The sequence below is a fragment of the Trichosurus vulpecula genome, chromosome X (genome assembly GCF_011100635.1).
Source record: "Trichosurus vulpecula isolate mTriVul1 chromosome X, mTriVul1.pri, whole genome shotgun sequence".
Lineage (NCBI taxonomy): Eukaryota > Metazoa > Chordata > Mammalia > Diprotodontia > Phalangeridae > Trichosurus > Trichosurus vulpecula.
Window position 1 is genome coordinate 19,178,735 of NC_050582.1, and position 23,215 is coordinate 19,201,949.

Below are 23,215 nucleotides of genomic sequence, written 5' to 3' on the forward strand. Positions count from 1 at the left end.
GAAAATGGTGCTAAGAGTAATTAAAATAGGTCACCATGCCAGAAGATGGTATCTCAGAGAACTCTGTACATATTGAAATGACTAAATAGTCTCGAGACACATTATTTATTCTGAAACCTGCCCTCTGCCATTTTCAGCAACCCATTCTCACGTGACATGATGAACTAACTTTGGCAAAACAATTCACGGTGTGCTGATTAAGAGTGACAGTCAGATTTTCCATGGAGCATTTCTTTCTGCGTGACAGTTTTGCATCCAGCAATTTCCCAATTTTGGAGGGCTACAGTTTCTCTTAGTGCTACAGTATATTCTCAACATGGAAACTGCTTTCACCAAGGCCAAAGTCTCATCCCTGATTGGGAATCGTCTATTTCCAAGCATCCCTGTGGCTGTGTGAGGCTGACTTTCTCCTAACATAAAGAAGAGCCCCATGTCCAGCTTCTTCTTTGCAAGTAAACAGATCCATTTTTCAGCCCTGTAATCAGTATGCATCTAGTTAGCTACTTAACAGCAATGTGCCTCGCTTCATTAGGTAGCTACTGTGGTGGCTCAGCCTAGTTAAAATTTCACAGCAAGTTAATCTGTTTTATTACAAATGAGAACACAAGTGATAATATCCTCACCATTTGCCAAACACAGGGTTAACAGTATTTGTAACAAATCAATGAGGCCATTGAAATAGGAAAATTGCAAATGAACCCCACCCCCCGATTTTTTACACATTGATGACTTCATTTGATTTGTCATTTATAAATTTTACAATCGTGTTCCTGTTAATATCATTGAAGTTGGTGGGTGTGCTTTTTTAATCCCTGCATTAAAGAGCTCACTGTTCCACCCAAAGCAATTCAGCCCAGTTTTCCACAGATGTACTTAGAGCAGAAGGCTGGGCTGCTCTGAAACATATTTTCCCAGTTATACATCCCCATCGGCCTTTCCTGTGATTCTTTAAAGTCATCTCTGAGCCTGGAGTTTGGCACTGGTTTAAAAGTTCATTTATGAAAGAGATTTTTAAAGTTTGGAATCTTACAGTTTTGTCTACTCCATCTTGTCTTTCCTGTGATGGACCATAAATGTTCATAAAAATGTTGAGGATGTTGAATCCCTTTGAAAAATTATCTAGTGTTGGACCATATATGTAACTACAAAGCACAGCATTGTTAAATTTTAGTCCCTGTCTAGGCTGATGGTGCCAAAGTCGCTCCCTCTGCCCATTTTGAGGAACATCTTTGAATTCACCCCTATATTCTTTTGTAACAGAGTATACAAAAAGCACTCAAATCACAGTATGACATACATATACATATATATATATATATACAGCCATTTTAATAACTGCTTTAATGTTAATGTGTTGACTCTGATATGATGTGATAGTAGGCTATAGAACTTATCTTTTTCTTTCCTTTTATTTAATTTAAATTCAACTGCTACTGTAATTCCTCTTCCAACTGTTAATCTATTAATGAGTTCCTAAAGGATTTAATGGCATTTCACTGCTGATGACTTCGTTTTGGAAGTTTGTCTGAGTGCTAGATATTTTATTCATACATTTATCTTGATATTCCATATTTAATTGATGGGCTCTTTCTGTGCTGTCATCAGGGCTCTGCAGAAGCAAAGCAGCTTGGAACTCACCAGACCTTGATAATAAAAGTAGTGACAAGCAGAGAGTAGCTTTGCTGGCCTTTTCTGTTCCCAAGCAGGGCTAGAAGTGGTGGCAGTGCAAATAGTCGAAAGCAGTGCTATAACAGGCAACAATATCTAATACCAAGAGCCATTCCACAGTACATAGGTGGTGAAAAGATATGAGCAAACTATAAAAGACCACTTTGAAACATGCTCCAAACCACTAATATTAAGAGAAATTTATAATATAACTCTAAGGCTTTGCCTCAGATCATGCAGAGTGCTAAAGATGGATAAAAAGAAAGGCAAACAGTCAGTATAAAATGACCTATGAGAAGACAGGCACATTTTTGGCCAAACCATGAAATGATCCCACCATTCTGAATTTCATTTTGGAATTAGAGAAAAGTGTCAAAATAGCCTATACCCTTCCATGCAGCAACTGCATTAATGGATCCATCCAACCAAGGAATCCAAAGACAGAGAGACAAAGGTTGACCATATACCAAAATATTCATGGTTGCACTCTTTCGAGTATCAAAGAACTGGACGCAAAGTGCATGAGTAGCCACAGCTGGGGTGAAATTGCTATATATGAACATAAAACAATATTACAGTATAAAGTCAGGAATGATTGACATGAATAATTCAGATAAATATGGAAATGTTTGCATAAACGGATGTGGAAATAAGTAAAACTGTAAAGGTAGTATGGGGCCAGGTTATGGCGAGCTGTAAAAGCCAAGCAGAGAAGTTTTATATTTAGTCCTGGTATTCTGAAAGCCATGGGGGAAAACTGCCTTTGGAAGCATTACACCGAATTTTAATGGTTTCCCTAATCGAGGTCCCCAAACGATGTGGATTTCTTCCCATCTTGTTTAAAGAACAAAAACAAAACTTTACAAATTAGTTTCCCAAAACTAGTTCTGCCACCTCCTCGATCCTGAGAAAAAAGCAAACATGTAAAAAGACTCCTCATATCCCAAAAAGTTGGGGAACCACTGCTTTCTCTTATATGAAGTGACAGAGAGAGGTTAAGAGGGTAGTAAAATTGTTCAACTCTCTAAATATTTCACTTTTCAAGGAGCATGTCAACCCTACCCTAACTGACGACTTTCATAAATACAGGTTAAGGATGGCATCTGCAGGGCAGTTAGGTAGCGCAGTGAGTAGAGCACTGGCCCTGGAGTCAGGAGGACCTGAGTTCAAACCCGGCCTCAGACACTTGACACACACTTACTAGCTGTGTGACCTTGGGCAAGTCATTTAACCCCAACTGCCCTGCCAAAAAGCAAAAAAAAAAAAAAAAGAAGGGCATCTGCTTGCTGATGGAATTGGAACAACCAGTAAGGAGGCAGAGGGGGGCAAACTTGCTTGGTTAGGGAGCAAGGAGCCCCATCATCTCTCCCATATTCATCTTGCTCTGGAACAAGAATGAATGCCCATGATTGGGAGAATATCAACAGAGTTAAACAGGAAAATATATGGTTCCAAAATTGTATTGTGGGCTTGGATCTTTGCCACACCCAAACAAACAAAAAAAGAAAAAGAAAAAAAGACACACACCCCTGCTGCCCTCAATTCATCTTAATCTAATGCTTTATTAGATAAAAATGGTCTTGTATTTTTCCAAAAGCCTGTATGAGAAGATTCAACCAGCGATTTTTTTCAATGAATTTGAATGATCACAAAACCACCTCTCTCTGTGTTGACTAATTTTGAATACCAGATGTTCCCATGCTAATGCCACTGCCTTGTGACCATTTCCTATCAATTCATTAATTGCCAGCTGCTCAGCCAAACAAAAACCACAGCTAATCAGATGGCATTGGGAAAAAGCCAAAGAACAGCTTCCCACTTTGGTCTTTCTTAAATTAGTAATCAGAGGGAAGAGCATGGCAGCTTTCATTCTGACATTAAAGTTACCCATAAACGAATAAACGATATGAAAATAGCTACCAGGGACTGGGCCATCACATAGTAGGGGCACTCTTACCTAGCTCTGCCCTCTTCATGCTGCAGTGTTGGCAACATAATCACAGAACAAATGGTGTTCTGTAGGCCTAACACCAACTGCAACACTAGATCCGATTCTCGTTGTAGTTACATGAGTTATTAGCTACCAACGCTAGTAGCTGCGCCAGAACAAGTTACTATGTGCCTGGCCTAATGATATTCCCAGACTTGCTATTGGAAAAAAAGTAGTGGCTTGCGAGTTGTCATGTCTTTTCCACCTAATTCAATATCACTCGTTATACTTTATTTTGGAAATGCTTCCCAAATGTTAATGTCCATTCATTGATTCAACAAGTACTTACTGAGCCTCTACTGTGTGCATGGCATTGTGTGGGGATGCAAAGGAATAAGGTCCATCCCTGCCTAGGATGCTTTTTGATAAAGTGCAGATGCCCATAGTCCACATTAAAGACTCCATTCAAACATCCAAAGGCCATATTCAAAACACCATCAGATCATCTCCTAGATTTAAATCAAGACCTCCAGCCAAGTTTTCCCCTGTGCCAAGGATCATCAAAACATCCTTTCTGGATGCCTAGGTGACCTCTACACAGAGGGGGCCAGTAGCTTGGGTCACATTCTGCCATGGCATCAGCCCAGATCTGCAGTAACTGTACCAAAGTCTGCTGCTGACTCGGGCCAACTCTATGCTAAGATACTGGGTCTGAGTTCCCACTATAGACCCTCCAGCATAGGCAGTAACCTAACTCCAGAACTGTTTTCAGTGTGTCTTCCATCTCACTTCATTGTTTAACTCAAATAGAGAAGGTGCTAGGAGAATCTTCTTTCTAACTCTGTATCTTGTGGGTCATGCCACACATAGGGGCAATGAATACACACGTCAGCAATAATACAGATAAGTCTTTGGCAACATAAGACAGCCCCAATCTAATATAAATCATTCCACACAATCCCACTACAATCCTTGGAACATCCATCCATAGTTAAAACTTCCTGGGAAACTGGTGTACTCCCTCCCTCTCTCCCCCCCCCACCCCCCCCCCGGCCTCTCTCTCTCTCTCTCTCTCTCTCTCTCTCTCTCTCTCTCTCTCTCTCTCTCTCTCTCTCTCTCTCTCTCTCCTCTCTCTCTCTCCTCTCTCTCTCTCTCTCTCTCACACACACACACACACACACACACACACACCACCAGAATTAAAGGAATTCTCAAACACATATGATTATGGACTGTTCTTCTGGCTAGCTATTTCCTCAATAAGAGTGTTTTAAATCTGACTGAGATACATTGTTAATTAATAGAAGAACAAATAATACAAAGTAACTTGCACAGGCTAGGAAAAGAGAAAGAGTTTGCAGAGACCTTTAAGTCATGAATAGCTATGGCTGCGGGGACAAGCCAATGAGCAAAGTTTGCAGATCCAAGAAGTAATGGCCATCTCGTGCGTTCTACTCATATGTGCCCACAACAACCAGATCGATACCTCTTCTGGGCACTGTCACTTAGCACATCTTGCCACCCAAAGGCTCTGCTCACTAGAGAACTCCTTCCAGACTCAGGCATACCTATTTGTTTACGGGCAAAGAAAACCTGGCAACACATGACCATGGCAACACAGAAAGGAAGGGAAAGAGAGTCCAGGGCTTGGAGTCAGGAAGGCTTAGCTTCAGATGCTGCCTCTGATGCGTGCCAGTTGTGACCCCAGGAAATTCACCTCGTTTCTAACCGTTACCCTCCACTTCTGTAAGAAGAAGCCCCTTGAGGACAGACTCGTGTCTTGTCCATCTCGGATCTTTATTTCACTCTCTCAGGAACTCACACAATGCCTTGCACCTAATAGGTACCCAATATGTGTTGAATGAACAGAAAAATATATATATATAACATAACATTACACACGTACTTTAAAGCAGAACACAAACAGCACTGGACTTCAGAGATAAGAAGGTCTGATTTCAAATCCAGCCTTGGGCACTTAATAACAGTGTGACCCGAGCAGCAGGCAAGCCATTTAAACTTGGTTTGCCTCAGTGGTCTCAACTCTAAGACAGGTGCGTGTACTGGTGGAGGAGGGGGAGGAGGGACAAAGAATACACTTTTGTGTATCACAGATAACTCTGGAATGAATAATACAGCATATATAAGATTGAGATTGGAAAAATTAAGGCAAAGCAAAGAGCTGATATTGGATATAGTGCCGAGTAACTCAGAAAGAGCTGGGTTCAAATCCAATTCCTGGCACTCAGTAGCTGTATAATGCTGGCTAAGTCACTTAACCTCTATCCCTCTATGCAGTTTCTTTCAGTAGCTCAAGTAAGTCAAAGAAGGAAAGGTTCCTGGTTGAGGAAGTCTCACAGATTCTGGGCACATTCTCAGACTGTGCTACTGCTTAAAGGGGAGGTGGGAAGGAAGTAGATATGAGAAGGAAATATTTTAGAGAAAAGTTTGGTCAAGAAGGAGAAGGTGGCAGAGCTTGGTTTGGGAAACTGATTTGCACGGTTGGTTTTTTGGATTTCTAGACGGAGGAAGCCACATTGTTTGTGAGCCCTGGACTAGGGAAGCATTTACATTTCTTCCAAAGGGGCTGTTTCCCCAAATGGGAGCTCCAGAATCCCAGGCCTCCACAAGGACTGCATGATTCCACTGCCTGCCCAGGCAGTGGATAGCCAGTCACCTTCTCCGAATGCTCAGTTGTGCAGTAAGAGTGAGTGCCCTGAGTGGCGTGTTCATCAGAGTTTGCAAGGAGCATTCAAACAAATACCAGGAGACTGTCACATTACAGTAAACACCTATCTTATTTGAATATGCAATCAATCACAGCCATCTGGTTTCCCCCCAATTTTCTTTTGAAAGAGTCAGGAAAATAAGAAGCAAAAATACTGAATTAACAGACAACTGAAATGTTCAGCTCTGAAAAGGAAAGCAAATAGAAATCATTCCTCTTTAAGTTAAGAGTTAGAAATCCTAGATTCAGGGAGAACAGAAGACCTGAATTCAAGTCCAAGGTTTGCCACTTGCTAGCAAACTGACCTAGAGCTAAATCTCTCTGTGCCTTCGTTTGTTCATCTATAAAATGAGAAGAGGAAGGGCAGTAAAGTGTAGGACTAGTGATCTCTAAGGGCCTTCCCTGCTCTGAGAGCCTCTAATGAGAAAACATTCCTGGTTTTTGTCTGCTTCATCTATTTGGATATTTACTGATTGTATTTACTAATGGAAAACTGTATTATGTTTTCAATACGAAGCCTTATGACTTATGTCTGCAACATGACTACCCAAAACTTAATGAAATGGTTTGGAAATCATTCCTGGAGTTGGACAAGTCAGTCAGTAGTTTCTGCCCGTAGACAGCACACAATAAGCATTTAATAAATACTTGTTGGTTGATTAACTGACAGTGAAGTTGAATTTTTTAATGCAAAATAAGATCCATTTTGAAAAGATCAAACTGAGGCACAGAAAAGTCAATAATTAATAATAATGATGAGCATTTCTCTAACGCTTTAAGCTTCGGAAGGTGCTTTACTCACAGTGCTGGGAGTTAGGAAGGTGGGCCAGTGGGGGAGGGTAATCTTTTGGACTGGACCTGAGATCCCCTCTATGTCGGTTGACTGCTACCTGCTCTAGAGAGATAGTTGGGACACTGAGAGGTTAATCAGGTTGCCCTGGGTCCCATATCCAGGAATTTATCACAGACCTTTGCTGGAAACCAAGTCTTCTCAAACACCAAAGCTGATCTCCACCTACAAAGCCTCTCCTGAGAAGCTTGAAGCTTAATTTGCCCAGAGTCACCATAGCTAGTCAGTATCTGAGGCAAGACCTCAAATCAGCTCTTTCCTACTCCATGAAGAGTATCTCCCAGGGCATTCAACTAGAAGGACTACACAAAAAGAATTATGCATCTAAAATCCCTGTTTGAGCTGCTAAGGACTCTGGGAGAGTAGTCTTGACAAAATGCTGAGCATGTACTGAACAGGTCCTTCTAGAACATTGAGTGAGCAGGAACAAGAGGGGCCTGGAGTGGCTAAAGCAGAGTAGGAGCTACAAGTACTTGGTCATCATGTGTTAGCATCATGACATTTTGTTCTTTGGGGTGTCGTTGGTTGCACACTATCAGAAAGTAGAAATCTATCAGAAAAGTCCATGTGGGACAAAAATAATTGCAAAAGATTTCAGCAAATTAAGCCTTTTTGAGTTTTCACTATAGAAAAGCTACTAAATAGCTATATTTAGAGACTTTTGCAAAATGACTTCAGTCTGGAGAATTACTTGCCAAGTTTCTGAGGCAGGAAATTTTTATGGCAGGATTGTAATTCCCTAAAAGTAGGGATTTATAATTGAAATGCTGACAGACCTTCAACTATAGTGATGCTAGCGGGTGACACTGTAATCACATTAGATGATATTATAGAAGGGAAGGAAGGTTTTGTGGGCCTGGTCATTGTGACTCTGTCTAATTTATAGTATCCCTGTCAAAAAGAAATCAAATTTCATAGTTATGACATTTCTTTCTGAAGTACTAAATGTTAACTTTGCTGATCACGCAAATTTCGAAAGGATGCCTTCCTTCTAAATGGCAACCATGAAACAGAAGGCATGATGACTTCATTCAAGTAGCTTCTAAAACAATTTAGTCATACTAATTTAAAAGGTATTAATAGCATAGCGTAATAGTGACAAGAGTGCTGGGCTTGGAATCAGGAAGATCCAAGTTAAAATACTACCTCTGACATTTAGGAGCTTAGGACAGAAGTAAGAAATGATTAGTCTACCTGGTCAAGAGACTGCCCTATGCTGAGGAAATGAGAGCCTTTACCTAATTTAGAAGTGCAGGTTCACTTGAAGCCCAACCAGTAAGTCAGAAATACTTTGATTTTTTTGTACTAAGGAAAAAAAAAAAACTTGTGGAACTTAAAAAATTGTCAACTGAGGATGCTGACTTCTGGTAATTGCCATTTGAAGGGCCTACATCAAGTAGATGGAATAATGACACCATCCACCAAAAAGCTCACTGGAAGAACACAGAAGAGGTAATGTGATCTGGTACAAGTGTGAAACTGGGTGCAGCCAAGATGGTTGGCACTTCTGAGTTGTGAATTTTCATGCTTTGCTCTTCTTTTTTAAGCAGCTCTGTGATTTCATTGGTATTAGAAGATCCCTCTACTATCCCAGAGTGGAACCAGCTCTTCTCTCATTGTGTGAAAGAGTTGGCTGAAGGACTAAGCTGTTAAATGACTTGCCCAGAGTCACGTGTCTTTGTGTGTCTGAGGTGGGACTCCAGTGCTAGCTCTCCACTGTGCCATGCTCTTCCTCACTGTTCAAGCACTAGTTCATTTTCTAGGTATCATCTATACCAAGGCTGTCCAAGATGCAGCCCGCAGTACCATTTATACCACCCGCCTACAAGCATAGACATTTACATAAATGCTTTCGTAAACTGATCAGAGCTCTCACTAAAATGGCAAATCAAAATATATTGTCTATTTTTTCAATAAACACCTAAGGTTGGACAGCCCTGATCTATACTGTCTATGCAGATAATATGGACGGTATGTATCCTGCAGAGAGAGTTAAATCCTTTAATCTCTAAGTCAAAGAGAGAAGAATTTACAAAGATAATTCTTGTCATTGTGTATCACTGCTAACTAAGCCCTAAACCTCAGTTCCTGAATGACTCCTCTGACTTGATGCTAGGAAATTTCCAAAATGGAATGGGGAAGTTGTGGATTTGTCCTCACTGCAGGTTCTGGTGGAACTAGATGGCCCCTGAGGTATGATCTAAGGCTTGCACTCTGTGCATCCACGGCCCCAAGAGAAACACTAGGAAAAAGGCCAAATTCTGAGATCTGTTGTTATTGTTGTATTGGTGTTGTTCACTCATTGCAATCACGTCCGACTCTTCATGACCCACTTGGGGTTTTCTTGGCAAAGATACTGGAGTGGTTTGCCATTTCCTTCTCCAGCTCTCTTTACAGATGAGGAAACTGAGGCAAACAGGGGTAAGTGACTTGCCCGGGGTCACACAGCTAGGAAGTGTCTGAGGTCAGAGTTGAACTCAGGGAAATCAGTCTTCCTGACTCTAGGCCCGGCTCTCCACTGCAGCACCACCTAGCTGCCCAAGTTCTGAGACGATGAGACCAACTGATGATATTATTCATTGCCCCTTCTCCAGGTCCTTCTTCTGAACTGTCTCTTTCTACTAACTTAATACCCAACATCAAAATTTCAGTCATTTTTAAACTCTGCCCCCTCTCCGATAACCACATAGTCCCTATGTCTTACTCCTTCTGCAATGTATCTATCCCTTCCTTTCTGGTCCCACTATCCCCTACCTACCTACATTTCTGGACTATATCACCCTGTGCCCCTTCACTTACTCTATGCCCCAGCCAACCCAGTTTTCTCCAGATATTCCCTGAGGCTCTCCCCAATGATTCCCTCAGTATTAGCACTTGTTTGTTCTAAACTGTCCTTTCTCTTATGTCAAATATCATTTCTCCTTTGCATTGCTCCCCAAAACTCCTACCAGCACTTCCTTAGATGATCTCTGTTCTTCCTCGAGCCCCACAGCCCTTTTTAAAGAACTGCAGTCTCAGACTGAGGAGGGATCTTCATGGCTCATCTGGCCCAATGTCTCACCCCATGCAGCAATCCCCATTCTAGTCTCTCTCCTACATCAAGCCTCTGCCTGAATTCCCCCAGGGATGGGAATTTCACAGAAATAGATCCACAATGTCTAATACTTCTTCAGGATCCTACTTTTGGTGTATTTCTCATTTTCTATAATAGTCTGTAAACTCCCTGAGGGCACAGACTACAGTCTGTTTTTGCATCCTGCAAAATCCGCACATATTCGTTGGTTCCTCGAGGGATAGCTTTCCATGCAACTTTGAGGATTTCCATGACCCTCCATACCTCTGACTCTTATCTTATATCACCTTGCTGGTAGAAGTAAAACATTTGAACTGCCATTATCAATCAATGAGCATTTTTACATGTCATAATGGTGTTACGTTCAATTCCAGGCACCAGAACTTAGGCAGGTCCCCAGGGGAGGTGATCAGGAGGGCAAAGGAAGATCGGCTGAAGGAAGTGGGCTTGCCTGGGTGGAGAGGACATGAGAGGGGTGATCAAGTATTTGAAAGACTGTCCTGTGGAAGAGGGTATTGAACTTGCTCTGCAAGACAACCAAGTGGCACAGTGGATAGAATAGTGGATCTGGAGTCAGGAAGACTCATCTTCCCGAGTTCAAATTCAGCCTCAGATACTTACTAGCTGTGTGACCCTGCGCAAGTTGCTTTACCCTGTTTGGCTCAGTTTCCTTGCTTGTAAAATGAGAATAATAACACCTACCTCACAGGGTTGTTGTGAGAATCAAATAAGATAATTTCAAAGTACCTAGCACAGCGTCTGACACATAGAAGAGCTACATAAATGCTTACTCCTTTCCTCTTCCCTTCCCTTCCCCCAGAGGACAGAACCAGGAGCAATGAGAGAAAGAGGCAGATTTCAGCTTGAAGTAAGGAAAAAACTTCCTAACCACCAGGGCTGACCTAAAATGGAAAGGGCTGACTCAGAAGACAGGGAGTTCATCCTTCCTGGGGGTCTTCACACAAAAGCTGCATGACTTAGGCATATTGTGGAAGACATTCTCAGTCAGGTGAAGGTTAGATTAGATGGTTTCTGATGTGCCATCCACATCTGAAAGTCTGTGACTCAGCTAGACTACCCTTCCTGGATAAAGATAATGCCAGTGACCTCACTTTGAGTTCTTTCCATAATGTGAATGGATCTGTCCTACTGCACCTCTTCTGTCTCAGCTGGTTATCCCTGTAGCCAGAGTTAAGAGTACAGTCTCTGGCAAATGGAATACTCTGGATCACCCAAGCCTCACAACTCATATTCTGAACAGCACCAAGTGCTGATTGAGCCTTTTTAGTTACTGACCATGACTAGTGTGCAATTATTCCTCTCACATGATTTCCCCCAACATCATTTCCTAAGTTGTATTGTCACTTTTTACCTTAATGACAGAAGCCTCTGCCCTGGTGAGAGGGCTATGCATCTGGGCTGCAGCAGCCATGTTGGCAATAGTATTGAGGTGGTTCATCTGATTCATCGCCATGGCAACAGATGCAGGCGGCAAGGTGACAGGCAGCAGTGGATGGGGCATCATCATAAATGGCAGGTCGAGCCCTAAAAGAGACAGGACGGTAACATTAAAAGTGTTACTCTTCTCATTCAGGTAGAGCAAAATCACATCCCAAGTGTTTCTAAGGAGTCTGAAAAAGCCGCATCAAAATTTATCTCACTGCCTTTTAGCCACTAGACTCTACCCCCTTGGCTTAGAGATAGAACTCATGAAATACCACACTGCCAAATAAAGAAAACTAAACTAAAATGCAAACTTGGTTTAGCCCCTTAAAAAAAGTAATCTGGGTCTCCTTCCAATATACATAAACAAGTGCACTCCATTCCTTTGGATCCTAACAGTGTTGTACACAACTACTGTCACCTTTGTTTATAGTAAGTCTAAGAGCAACTCCATGCTTGGAGCTTGAGAGTCAGCTAAGCCAATCAGACCACAAAACGAATTCCATCCTTTGGTTACATATCTCTTGAGAACGGGCACTTGGACCTTTAACTCTAACAGGACTAATGAGAAATGTTCTTCTAGAGATCAGGGCTCAACAGGAAAGATGCAAACGTCATGGTGGTAAACAAAAGGGGCTTTTAACAAGCCAGCCCTCACCCTCTGACCAAGTAATCTAAGCAACAAGCAGCAAGAACTCACACGTCCATCTAGCAAAAGATTCACCTTGCACATTGTAGATATCAACTGCTCTTCTGCATACAGCTCAACAGAATTTCCACTGGCTTGTGTGTAAGAAAGGGAAAAGAAATCTTAGACAACGTTTCCCTGTCATCAATAACTTCTTTTTATTATGGTCACAGACATCCTCATGACAAATCAGCAGCTCACCCCTCCTCATTTTATGAGTTGAAACTTCCTGAGGAGTGGCTCCAGAAGAAGGTAAACTTTTGGCAAAATACCGAATGCAAGTAAGTCATGGCATTTTCAAGCGAACCTTCAATCTCTGCCTCTAAGAGAGTTGCAATGCTGTGAATAGAAGCCTGATTTTGTTCAGGAACCCAAGAGAAAGCAGCAATCCTTCACTCTACCCCTAGATGTATTTTGCCCCAAAGTCTTTCTGCAACAGCTCTATTTGACAGACCAAGTTTGTATGGAGCTCCACCTAGCTGCTCCTGTGACATTCTGGCATCCCTTACACTCTCTCACTTGACACATCACAACACTCAGAGAACAGGAGCCACTGTCTATAGGAAATCGCCCTCCATATATTCAATTATACAGACTCTTGTGGCTAGGGTAGGAAAGGCAGGGTAAATTATATTTGTCCCCTGCCTGATTTCAGAGATTTAAAACCCTCAGAAACAAAGGAGGGGATGGGACACTGCAATGCCACATACCAAGAGTGTAGATGTGCCAGTCAGTTATATGACAGAGCAGTGGCAGTCTTAATTAAAAGACGGACATATCAGTCACTAACGTCTCTAGGAAAGATAGTCTTGAAATACACCATTGTCAAAAGCACACAAGGATCAAAGCAGACCTAGAAAGCTGGAATTTGTACAGACCTCAGAAAATGAAACTTCTACCTATTTCCTGTGACACCTTGTCCCCAGGGCAAATGACCGCACTGGAATACCAGGAAAGTATTTGAGACATTTTTCCTTTGGCATTCACTCAAAACTCACTATCTTCAAATCTTTTAAGGGGCAATCTATGAGACCCAACTTATCTGCTATGAAGTATTTCTTCTGTGATAAATAAATCATCAAAGATGTCTCAACACTGAGCTTCTTCTGTTACTGTAATGAATCACAATAGCCTTTTTTTTTAAACTAAAAGTTTGCCTGACTTTGTCCTCAAATGCTACGGATATACCCTGGCATTTTCATACTTTCATCACCATACAGTGTATGCTGCTCTAATAATCTGCTGTACAACATAAATGAAGTTAATCATTGATTATCTTTCTCCTTATCCTTCATTTCACACTCAACCTAAGGACAATTTTCAAATGATAGAAGGAAATTTCCTACATGGTGATATCATTTGCTACCAAACCCAGCACATCAATGACTTTCATGCTGGTTATAAGATAATCTATATCGGCACAAATACAAATGTGGGGGGAAATCTAGTCCCCCTTTATATCAAATGCCACGAGCACTTCCTGTCTGATGCATCCACAAGCCTTTGTTCGTTCTATATCTTACCAGCCTAATAATCTTTCCTCATTCTCCACAGAGTGTCAACATCACCCAGACACCATCTGGCCACATCAAGTCGGATGACTACTTAAAGTTCAATTGACATGCAAACTAAATGCAAACTACAAACAGAATTTAACAGCGCATCAACAATTTTAAGATCTAATTCATCAAACATTTCCAAAGACCATGCAGCAGGGCATAAAAGGTACATGTGCAAATTCTGTGCTACAACGCCCACCCCTCGATAATCTAGAAATGTCCAAGACTCCAGAAGTGACCTTGCACAGCAAGCCAACAGTGAACCCCATGAGCACCCCCATGCAAAGTAGATGCAAATTTGGAATTACATCAAACCAAGCTGAAAACATTAAACCAAGAACCATCAACAGTACATCTCACTCCAGCAATCTGTCTCATTTACTTAGGTGCCAGAAATGTTCTGAAGCCTTAAGAATATGGGCAAGAGAACAAATCCTTATTGTGGAAATCAAGATGTATTATCACTCTCCTACCAACTTCAGGGTCATCCTGCAGTCCCCTAGGGAAGAATTCATTTCTTAATGCTGCCTAGCACCTGGGTCACCTCTGTGAGCAACCATACCTTTGCTGTATATCCCTTGAGGTCTGAGGTGCTGACACAGCTTAACATTAGAAATTCTTCAGTTGCCTGTCGACTTCAGTACTCCATAAGAGAAGCCAAAGTGTCAGAGAAAGTAGAAAAGGGGGCTATCATCTCACTGGTTTCTTACTTGTAACTAAAATGGCATTCTAGGAAAGCAACATGTAAAAATTTGAGCTCACAGTTAAGAGTTTAAAATCACCTAGAGCTGAGTAAAAATCTTTGTGAGATCCTGGACCCCTCCAGCAGTCTAGTGAAGTCTACAGACCCCTGTTCAGAATTATGTTTTTAAATCCATAAAATAAAATACAAATGATTACAAAGGAAACCAATTGTATTACAATACAGTTCTCCAAAAATATTTTTAAACATGTTCACCAGCCTTACTCAACAACTCCTGGTCTATTATCTGAATCCCTTAATCAAGTTAGCAGGCCGCATCCTTGCATTCCCATCACCTCTTACCAAAGAATTTGAGATCTTAAATTTATTACTGAAAATAATGATGGAGCTACTGTACACCCAAGTAGTCTAGAAGACTGGGGGGGGACAGACAGGGAGGATAGAGCTTTTCTCTTCCCTCTCTTTTAATAAAGACGATATACGTACTGTTGGTCAGCAAGTGATTTTGCTGGAGAGGATTGAGTGGATGGGCACTTCCAAGGCTGGCCTGGCCTGGCAGTGTGGTATGGCCCACATTGGGCTGGGATCCTGGAGTCATAGGAGACTGCATCTTTTCCTTGTCCCAGGAGGATTCACTTCCACCTGAAAAACAGCGTATGAAAGAGTTTAATACGGCAGTGATCCCTGAAGAAGCCTTCTGTTTCAGATTTGCAGCAACGAATGTTGCCTCCAACAGAATCAGTACCAACTCATGGAAGTTGATTTTAACACTGCTTTCAAGAGCAGCCAATGACCCTTGGATAGGAACTACCCCTGGGAACACGGAAGCAGTCATGCTGTAAGCAGGGGCTCCTTCTCTAACAGCTGGTTGAGCCAAATCTGTCACAATAAACTGATTGGAGGGTGGGGGGAGGAAACGGTACAACAAATGCCCACCATTTTTTTTGAGTGGTTTCCTAAAGAATGGTAGAGGAAGGAGTGCACTCAGGGTGCAGAGGGGAATTAAGAAGACCTTGATGTCAAACCTAAATGGACAGTAAAAAGAGGAAGGTCCGGCCTTTTTGTGGTTCCCAGATGTAGCACTCGTGAAGGCAATCTCTTCATCAACCTAGGCCTAGCTAGGCATCTTTCTCTATATATACAAAAAATATACTGTGACTGCCATTAAAAGGCAGGCTCTTGTTTGATTTTCCCCTTGCCTTTGATCACAACATGACAGAGCAAAGTAAAGTGCATGTGGATACACAATCTCCTGTATCCTCATGATGGCTTACGATGACACAGCCATTCAGGCATTACTTAGCATTCTTAAACTCAATCTACAGGAGAACAAAGGCAGAAGGAACGAAAGAAACCTTTCTACAGTATCCACTTGCAATGAATGTTTTAGACCAAGTGGAGAAGCTCTCAAATTGAACTCTCCAGAACAGACATTGAGTGTCAATCTATGGCATACCCAACTGACTGTTGTGTAGGTGGCGCCAGCTACCTGCTTGATGTGCTCAAATCACTCAGGGGGGAGGAAGCCCATCTCTCATCAATGTGTCTGCCAGAACGACAGCTTCTCCATCTGGGAACATTGTGGCCTAATTCATATCTGCTTGTCATACGTAGAAGGTAGACTTTGGGCCTGATCTGTTTGGGGATTTGCAAAAAAAAAAAAAAAGAGTCTCTAGGCTAGCCGGGGGAGGTCTCAAGATCTGACTTTTTCCAGACTTAAGAAGCCACTTAAGCAGAAGGGTTGCTAAGTTTTGTAATGGTATGCCCACCCCTACACCCATAGAGCCTTGCTTAAATAAGCATTTTGTGGGACACTTCCCTGAGACCATAGGAGGCTTCTGGTGAAGTTTATGCCATAAACAGAGGCTGGGAAGATCCTCTAGTGAGCTAAAGCTGGTCATTCAAGTAAATTCTGCCAGAAGCCAGTCTAATGCACTTATGGGTGGCCTGGGAAGTAGATAATTTGGTTTGAATGTCCAATTTAGGGCCAGAAGTCTTTCCCACATTGTGGTTCAGGCTAAAATCCATCATTAGGTGAGAATGCTGGTTGGGATGAGCCACTGGTCTTCAAAAGGGAGCAGTTTATTTTTACTTTTTCTCCAGATGTTTACTTTGGTGCAGTCATTGCTTAAGTGTAGGGAGGCAATTTATGGTTGGCATACTGACGTAATCTAGCATTCACAAATTTGAAATTCCAATTAGAATCAATAAGACAGAGTAAATAAATAAACATGACGAATACTGGAAAATGCACAAATGTTAAAGATCAATCACTGAGCAGAAGAGGAATCCCTCCATAATTTTAGCCCTGGGTCCAAGCTATGAATTGCCTTACCATTACAGAACTCTAATTTATAAAATGATGAGCAATACACTGGCAAAGAAAGCTCTGTTTATTTGATACTAAATTATACTATATGATATAGCACAACATTGCCTTGTCTAAACCACAACAGCATCGGGATTGGAAATTGACTATGCTTAGATCAAGTCCATGGTTTGTTCAGGGCTCATTCTAGGGCCTTCCTAGCTGTACAAATACTTCTGAGGAGGAGGAGAATTCATGTGTTAATGTGGGAAAATTCATTCGGACTAAAAGTTCACATAGGCATTAGTCTTTTGATGAGTTCTGTTGGTTAAAACACCATGCTAACAACAGGTTCTGCTCCATGACCACAGACTGTATCAATCCCTTAAGCCACATGACCCACAGATGTATGTGGCTGGACCAGGTGAGAATAGCTGGGTAGATCAACACACATTCATCCCCATGATTGAAAAAACAACTTTCGGGTCAAACCTTGCCAAGAGCTAATTTGCTGTTGTTGTTCAGTTGTGTCTGACTCTTCATGACCCCATTTGGGGTGCTCTGGGCAAAGATACTGGAGTGCTTTGCAATTCTCTTCTCCAGTGCACTTCACAGATGAGGACACTGAGGCAAACAGGGTTAAGTGACTTGCTCAGGGTCACAAAGCTACTAAGTATCTGAGGTCAGTCTTTCTGACTCCAGGCCTGGTGCCCTATCCACTGTGCCACCTAGCTATAGCAACATTTCAATATATAAGGAACAATGTCTGCTTACTGTAAATGCTTCACACACTGGAGCTGTTAAGAATTACTCAAAGCTGAAATGTAAATGACAAGGTAGCCAGATGCAATGAGTGACCCTTACTTAAGATCTATATCTTTTAATTAAAAACTAAATGTTACCACAGGCTTATTTCAAGGAAAATAAGCTGAATTCATATATCAAGCCCAAGAAATAGAATACAATATTATTCCATTCTGTTCCTTTCTAAATAAAAATGCTGGGACAGGCAAGTATTCCCTGGGGGCCAGTTTAAGGCATGGTGCCCATCAGTGGTGGTGACTTTCCAAGATGAATTCGGGGAAATAGCTCACTTGCCAGGTATGCGAAGCACAGTATGCATGTGTGAACTTGGGCTAACTGGCCTGCTGGCCATGACATCTGGATACTTGGACCCAATGGCCAGTCTGGATTATATAAAGGAGGGGGCTTCTCCCAAATGGTGACAGGAAAGTGACATTCTTCTTCCCATGGCTTTCCATTTCCAAATGCTAAACTGGACTGAATAAATCTGCTGTGGCTGCCACTGCTCAGGAAGGAAGAGAAAGGTCCTGTCAACTCCAGAAAGCAGTTCTCTACACTGAGAAACTAAGCATGGTTTTTGGTGATGAGGCATCTTTCGGGGAACTGGAAATCATTTCCTGCTAGCTTAACTATGAAAAGCACCTCCCAAAGGAATAGAAGTCCAAGGCACTGTGGGTCTTCTCTCGGCATGATGTGAGTTTTTCCTCCAAGCCCTAAGAGTGTGTGGTCTGTTTAAGTGTCTTTAGGGAAATGAGCAGATGAGCCAACAGGGCCAATTTCTATCTGGAAATACTGAATATCAATTGTTGAGAACAAAGGTTAATAAACGTTAAAGATTCATTTTAAAAGCAAAGATCTAAAGTTGTGAAGCAGAGAGTGGGAGAATCTGACTATCATTTCCTATTATTTTCAATGTCTCCTTTCACAGGATAGTGACCCTAATACTCCCAGGGCTGCCACCCTAGATCAGGCCCTCCTCACCTTGTGCCTACACTATTGTACTAGACTAATAATTAGTCTCCTTCCCTCCAGTCTCTTGCCCCTGATCCATCTTTCACAGAGTGGTGATACTGATCATCTTAAAGCACGGGTATGACCAGGTTACTCCCCTGCTCAAGAAGCATCAAGGCCTCCCATTGGCTCTAGGATAAAACACAAACTCGTCTGTTTGGCATTTCAAGCTCTTCCTCATCTGGCTCCAGCCTATCTCCAGAACGAACATCCATTACTACTCTTTCTGTGCTCAATGTCCCAGCCAAAGTGGCCTAGTGGTTGTTTCCTGTACATGGCGCTGCATCTCCCCATGTCTGGATGACACACTCACCTTATCTCTGTTTTCTTGAATATGTAGCTTCCTTCAGGACTCAGCTCAAGGGCCACCTCCTACATGAGGCCCATCTTCAACCTCACAGTTATTGGTGTCTTCCCCTATCCAGAAGTTACCTTGTATTGCCTTTTCTGTGTACACACTGTTTTATCCCCAAAAGAATGTAAGCTCCTGGAGGCCAGGGACTATTCCATCTTTGAATCCTTAGCATTTAGCACAAAGTTCTAGAGTTTTAATGAACTAAATTGAAAGAAGGTAATATGATTTTAGTGTTGATCATATAAATTCTCTCCTGCCATCTATAGTAATCAGCTTAGTGCTTAAAAGCAATTTCCATGTGACGTCAAAGTAGTCATTTGGGGGAGGCACATACTTCCCCACGTGACTGTGGGCAGAAGTACTGGGCCAAGAGAAATGGTTGTAGTTAACTGAAGATTTCATCTAAATCGAGCTCATGTGGTCTACTGAAGCAAAAGGAAGTTCCAGGGCTCTTAAGGATGTTTCTCTGTGTGGTGATAGGCTAGAGACTGATCCCACCTGACTGACAGCTGTCAAAAGCTTCTGAGGCAGCCACTAATAAGCAAGTGAGACACAATCCCACCCTTTAGGGGCAAAGAAGGATTGACACCATTACACAATATTATCATTATTCTTTAGACATTAAAATGAACGTGTATGACACATATGCCTCCTTCACAGTATAAAGTGTGATATCCTAAGACGATACTTTGCCAAACATTCTCATGCCCATTTTCTCATTTGATCTCCACAACAAGCCTACGAACTTGATAGAGCACGATTTGATTATCAGCACCTTAACCAATGAAGAAACTGAGGCCCAGAGATAAGTCATTTGTCCAAAGTAGAAAAAACAGGAATAGAACCTAGATATCCTGACCCTTGGCCTACAGTGTGCTGGTGTATCATGCAAGGAAGCATGGTGCTGTGGACGTAGGGCCTCTGCCACATACTGTGTGACCCTGGCCAAGTCATGCTTCCATACCCCAGGCAACTCTCCAAGGTTGTAAGTCAGGGATGAGTTACAAATCTACAGCAGAGAAAAGAATTTCTGTAGCTCCTTATGCTAATGAATCCACAAGTCTGGATCTCCCCCAACCCCAAACTAAACTGGCTTCTGGAGACACTGACCTTAACAAGCAAGTCCTTTATAATACGTAATGTTGTAAATACAGTTAGACTGTAACTTGCAATTATTAAATGACTTCCTCTGAGACCAAACTTTTAGAGCCCTACTGATTGTCAGCTCTAAGAGTTGGCAAGTTACATTTGAAATTTTATTGGACTCTACTTCATCTGTTTCATGGTTGAAAAGCAGAAATTTCCAAAATTTCCAGTGCAATTTTCCAACACTTGGATGGTGATCCCTGCTTCTGGCTGCTCCTCAATCATCCTAATGTGTTTGCCCTCATGATGTTCTTGCTCATTTCCCAGATTCTTAGTATCTCCTCTTTGCTCTTTGCCCTTCTAACCCTCAGGTATTTACGGGGCCAGCTCCAAGCCAACTCCAGCCCCACAGAGTTTGTGTTCTGGCTCCCCCAGGGGTGGAGGTGGGGGAGGGAGGTAGGGGGCACTTATGATTGTTACCTCAAAGCCTGCAAAATAGACTTGACTAGAACAAAATCAGTGAACATGTAAGAAGAGACTGGAACAAGGATTCAAACGTAGGGGGCTCCCCAGGCCACCAGAAGCTTAGAAATGACATTCTATGTTCCTTCCGGCTTTGGCCGAGAAGGCTAGCTATGGGGAAAAACGTCGTCTCTCAATCTAGAGAGTACTGACAAAACTGGTGGGATCGAGGCAGGAGGGTATTGTATTGCCAATATGCTTAAAAATGGAGCATGCTGCCCCCAAAAGGTCACTGAATCTGGAATCTGAGAGTCTTGAGTTCAAATCCCAGCTCTACTATGTACCATCGGCAGGAGCTTGATCGAATTGTTCAGCCTCTGTGGAACTCAGCTTTTACTTCCATTCAATGAGCAGATTGGCCTAGACGGTCTTCAGGTCCCTATTAGCTCTAAAGCTATGAAGCTTTGACTCTTCTTTGGACAAAACGGAGAATCGACCCTGTTTGGTCTACACTGAGGAAACTACCATAAATGGCTAAATGATCCAACTCAAAGGTCCCTCATTAAATGATCTTTACATGTCATACCTTTTACTCTCCCTCAAATATCAAGCAATCCACCTACCTCAATTCTTATCTCAAACTGATCACCTCTGAACCAAGCAAAACCTCCCTGTATTTTATTCACCTAATTCCAAAGGTTTCCCAGAAATTCACTGTCAATTTTTGCACTGGCCCCTTAAACTTTATGAGATGAGTCTGCTTAGCAATGGTTGCTTTTCACAGAGAAAAACCAAACATAACCTTAATTAATTAGACATTTATGGAAGGGCTTTTATAAAAACCAATTTAATATTAACTTTTTTCAACAACATATCCTATGATCCAATTGGTTATCTAATGAACACAAGAGCATGTGTGTATGTTGTATGTATGTGCACACCCGCACCCGTGCCTATAGCATATTGTTCTCAAAGTAAGTCGCTGCCATCAGTTAGGTCTGGGTATTTGATAGGGAGAGCTCAAATGCTGGGTTGGCTGGGCTATTTCCAAAGCCCTGATCAAGCAGCTCAGCAGACGTAATTACTGCTTGTCCTTGCCAAGGTTTTGAAATGTGCCCATTAAGTTGGCAATTCCCAATCTGTCTATCAGTCAGTCATACTTAAAAAATATGTCTGTCACAACTTAGGTTAAGTAATCTAGTGATAATTATACACTAAAATTCCATTGAATACCCAAACCTATGGTCAATACTTGGTTCAAACTCTAAAGTAGCTAGTCACTAAATCCAAGATGATTTTAGCAGATGTGAGAAAGATGCTTAGGGCATCCCAAGAATGTTTCACACCTTCTACCCAGATGAAAAGAGTGCATCGTAGGCATAAGAACAACATTTAAAAACCAACTGCGTTCTGGGCAGCAGGTAGGATGAAGGCCACGGGCAACCACAACTTCTCTTAGAGAAGCAAAAGAGGAAATAGAAGCAGATGACCCCACAGAAGGAAATGGAGGCAGCAATGAAAAAGAAAATGACCTTTGTCCCAACTTGAAAGGGAGTCAGATAACAGTTTTAAAAGAAAAAAGAATGGCAAAACATATTTAAAAACCTGCCTTAAACCAGCCCTCTGAAATTAAAACTGGAAAGAACAAAGGAGAGCAAAATAAAGACTCAGAAAAATAATATAATTATGCCTCTGAAAAGGTGGATTTTAAAGGTAGCCTATTTTTTCCCAAAATTCATATCCAAAGTTGAGATGTGGATGAGCTACCAATGTCCATTTCATGCGCTCTAGTATTCAACCTTACCTCCATCTCTAACAATGTGGTTCACATTAAACCAAAAGGGAAAAGACATCCTTCTGGTAGGTAAACAGTAACCCTTTCATTACTGAAAATCTGAGAAACATCTGCATGTCCAATAGAGAGTGACCAATGAAATAGATACTTGGGTGCTGGGGCTATTGTTACTACTTGTTTAACTGTCAGGACGTACACTGAGAGATAAGGGCTTAAAGTAATGAAAATGTACCTGTGACACCAGGCAACGAAAATTAATTAACCACAGTGAACATCTGCATCCGGGCATCCTGTATTTAACCAACTGGGAGTTTTTTTTGGTAGAACAAAGATGCCTACGTTTCTTGATGAACACGGAATATACCTTTTGGGTATATGTGCAGAGCATATCAGAAGGTCCAGGATTTCAGAAAAATGACTGCAAGTGTGACAGAATGGGATGATCTAAGACCCAGAGGTGGGGAAACTGCAGCCTCAAGGCCATATGTGGCCTTCTAGGTCCTTGGGTGTGCCCTTTTGACTAAGTCCAAGTTTTATAGAACAAATCCTTTTATTAAGGGGATTTTTTCTGTGAAGTTTGGATTCAAAGGGCCAAACTTGAGGACCTAGAGGGGCATATGTGGCTTCAAGGCCGCAGGTTCCCCACCCCTGAATTCTAAGCATATGAATTGGAGGCCTGGAAGAGATGGGTTCTCTAATCTCTAAGGCTAGCAGGCTGTTTAATGAAATTCTCTATTTCCACATAAGAAAAA

General features: G+C 41.9%; 1 protein-coding gene across 1 annotated transcript in view; it reads right to left on the reverse strand.

Annotated features, from left to right (window-relative positions):
• The window catches only part of DACH2 (dachshund family transcription factor 2), a 208,796-nt gene that overhangs the window by 79,607 nt on the left and 105,974 nt on the right, over positions 1-23,215 (reverse strand). The window contains exons 3-4 of the mRNA XM_036740067.1: positions 15,129-15,284; positions 11,622-11,794 (exon numbers count right to left, since the gene is read on the reverse strand). Of these exons, the coding sequence (XP_036595962.1) occupies positions 11,622-11,794; positions 15,129-15,284 (329 nt within the window). The remainder of the gene's footprint in view (positions 1-11,621; positions 11,795-15,128; positions 15,285-23,215) is intronic.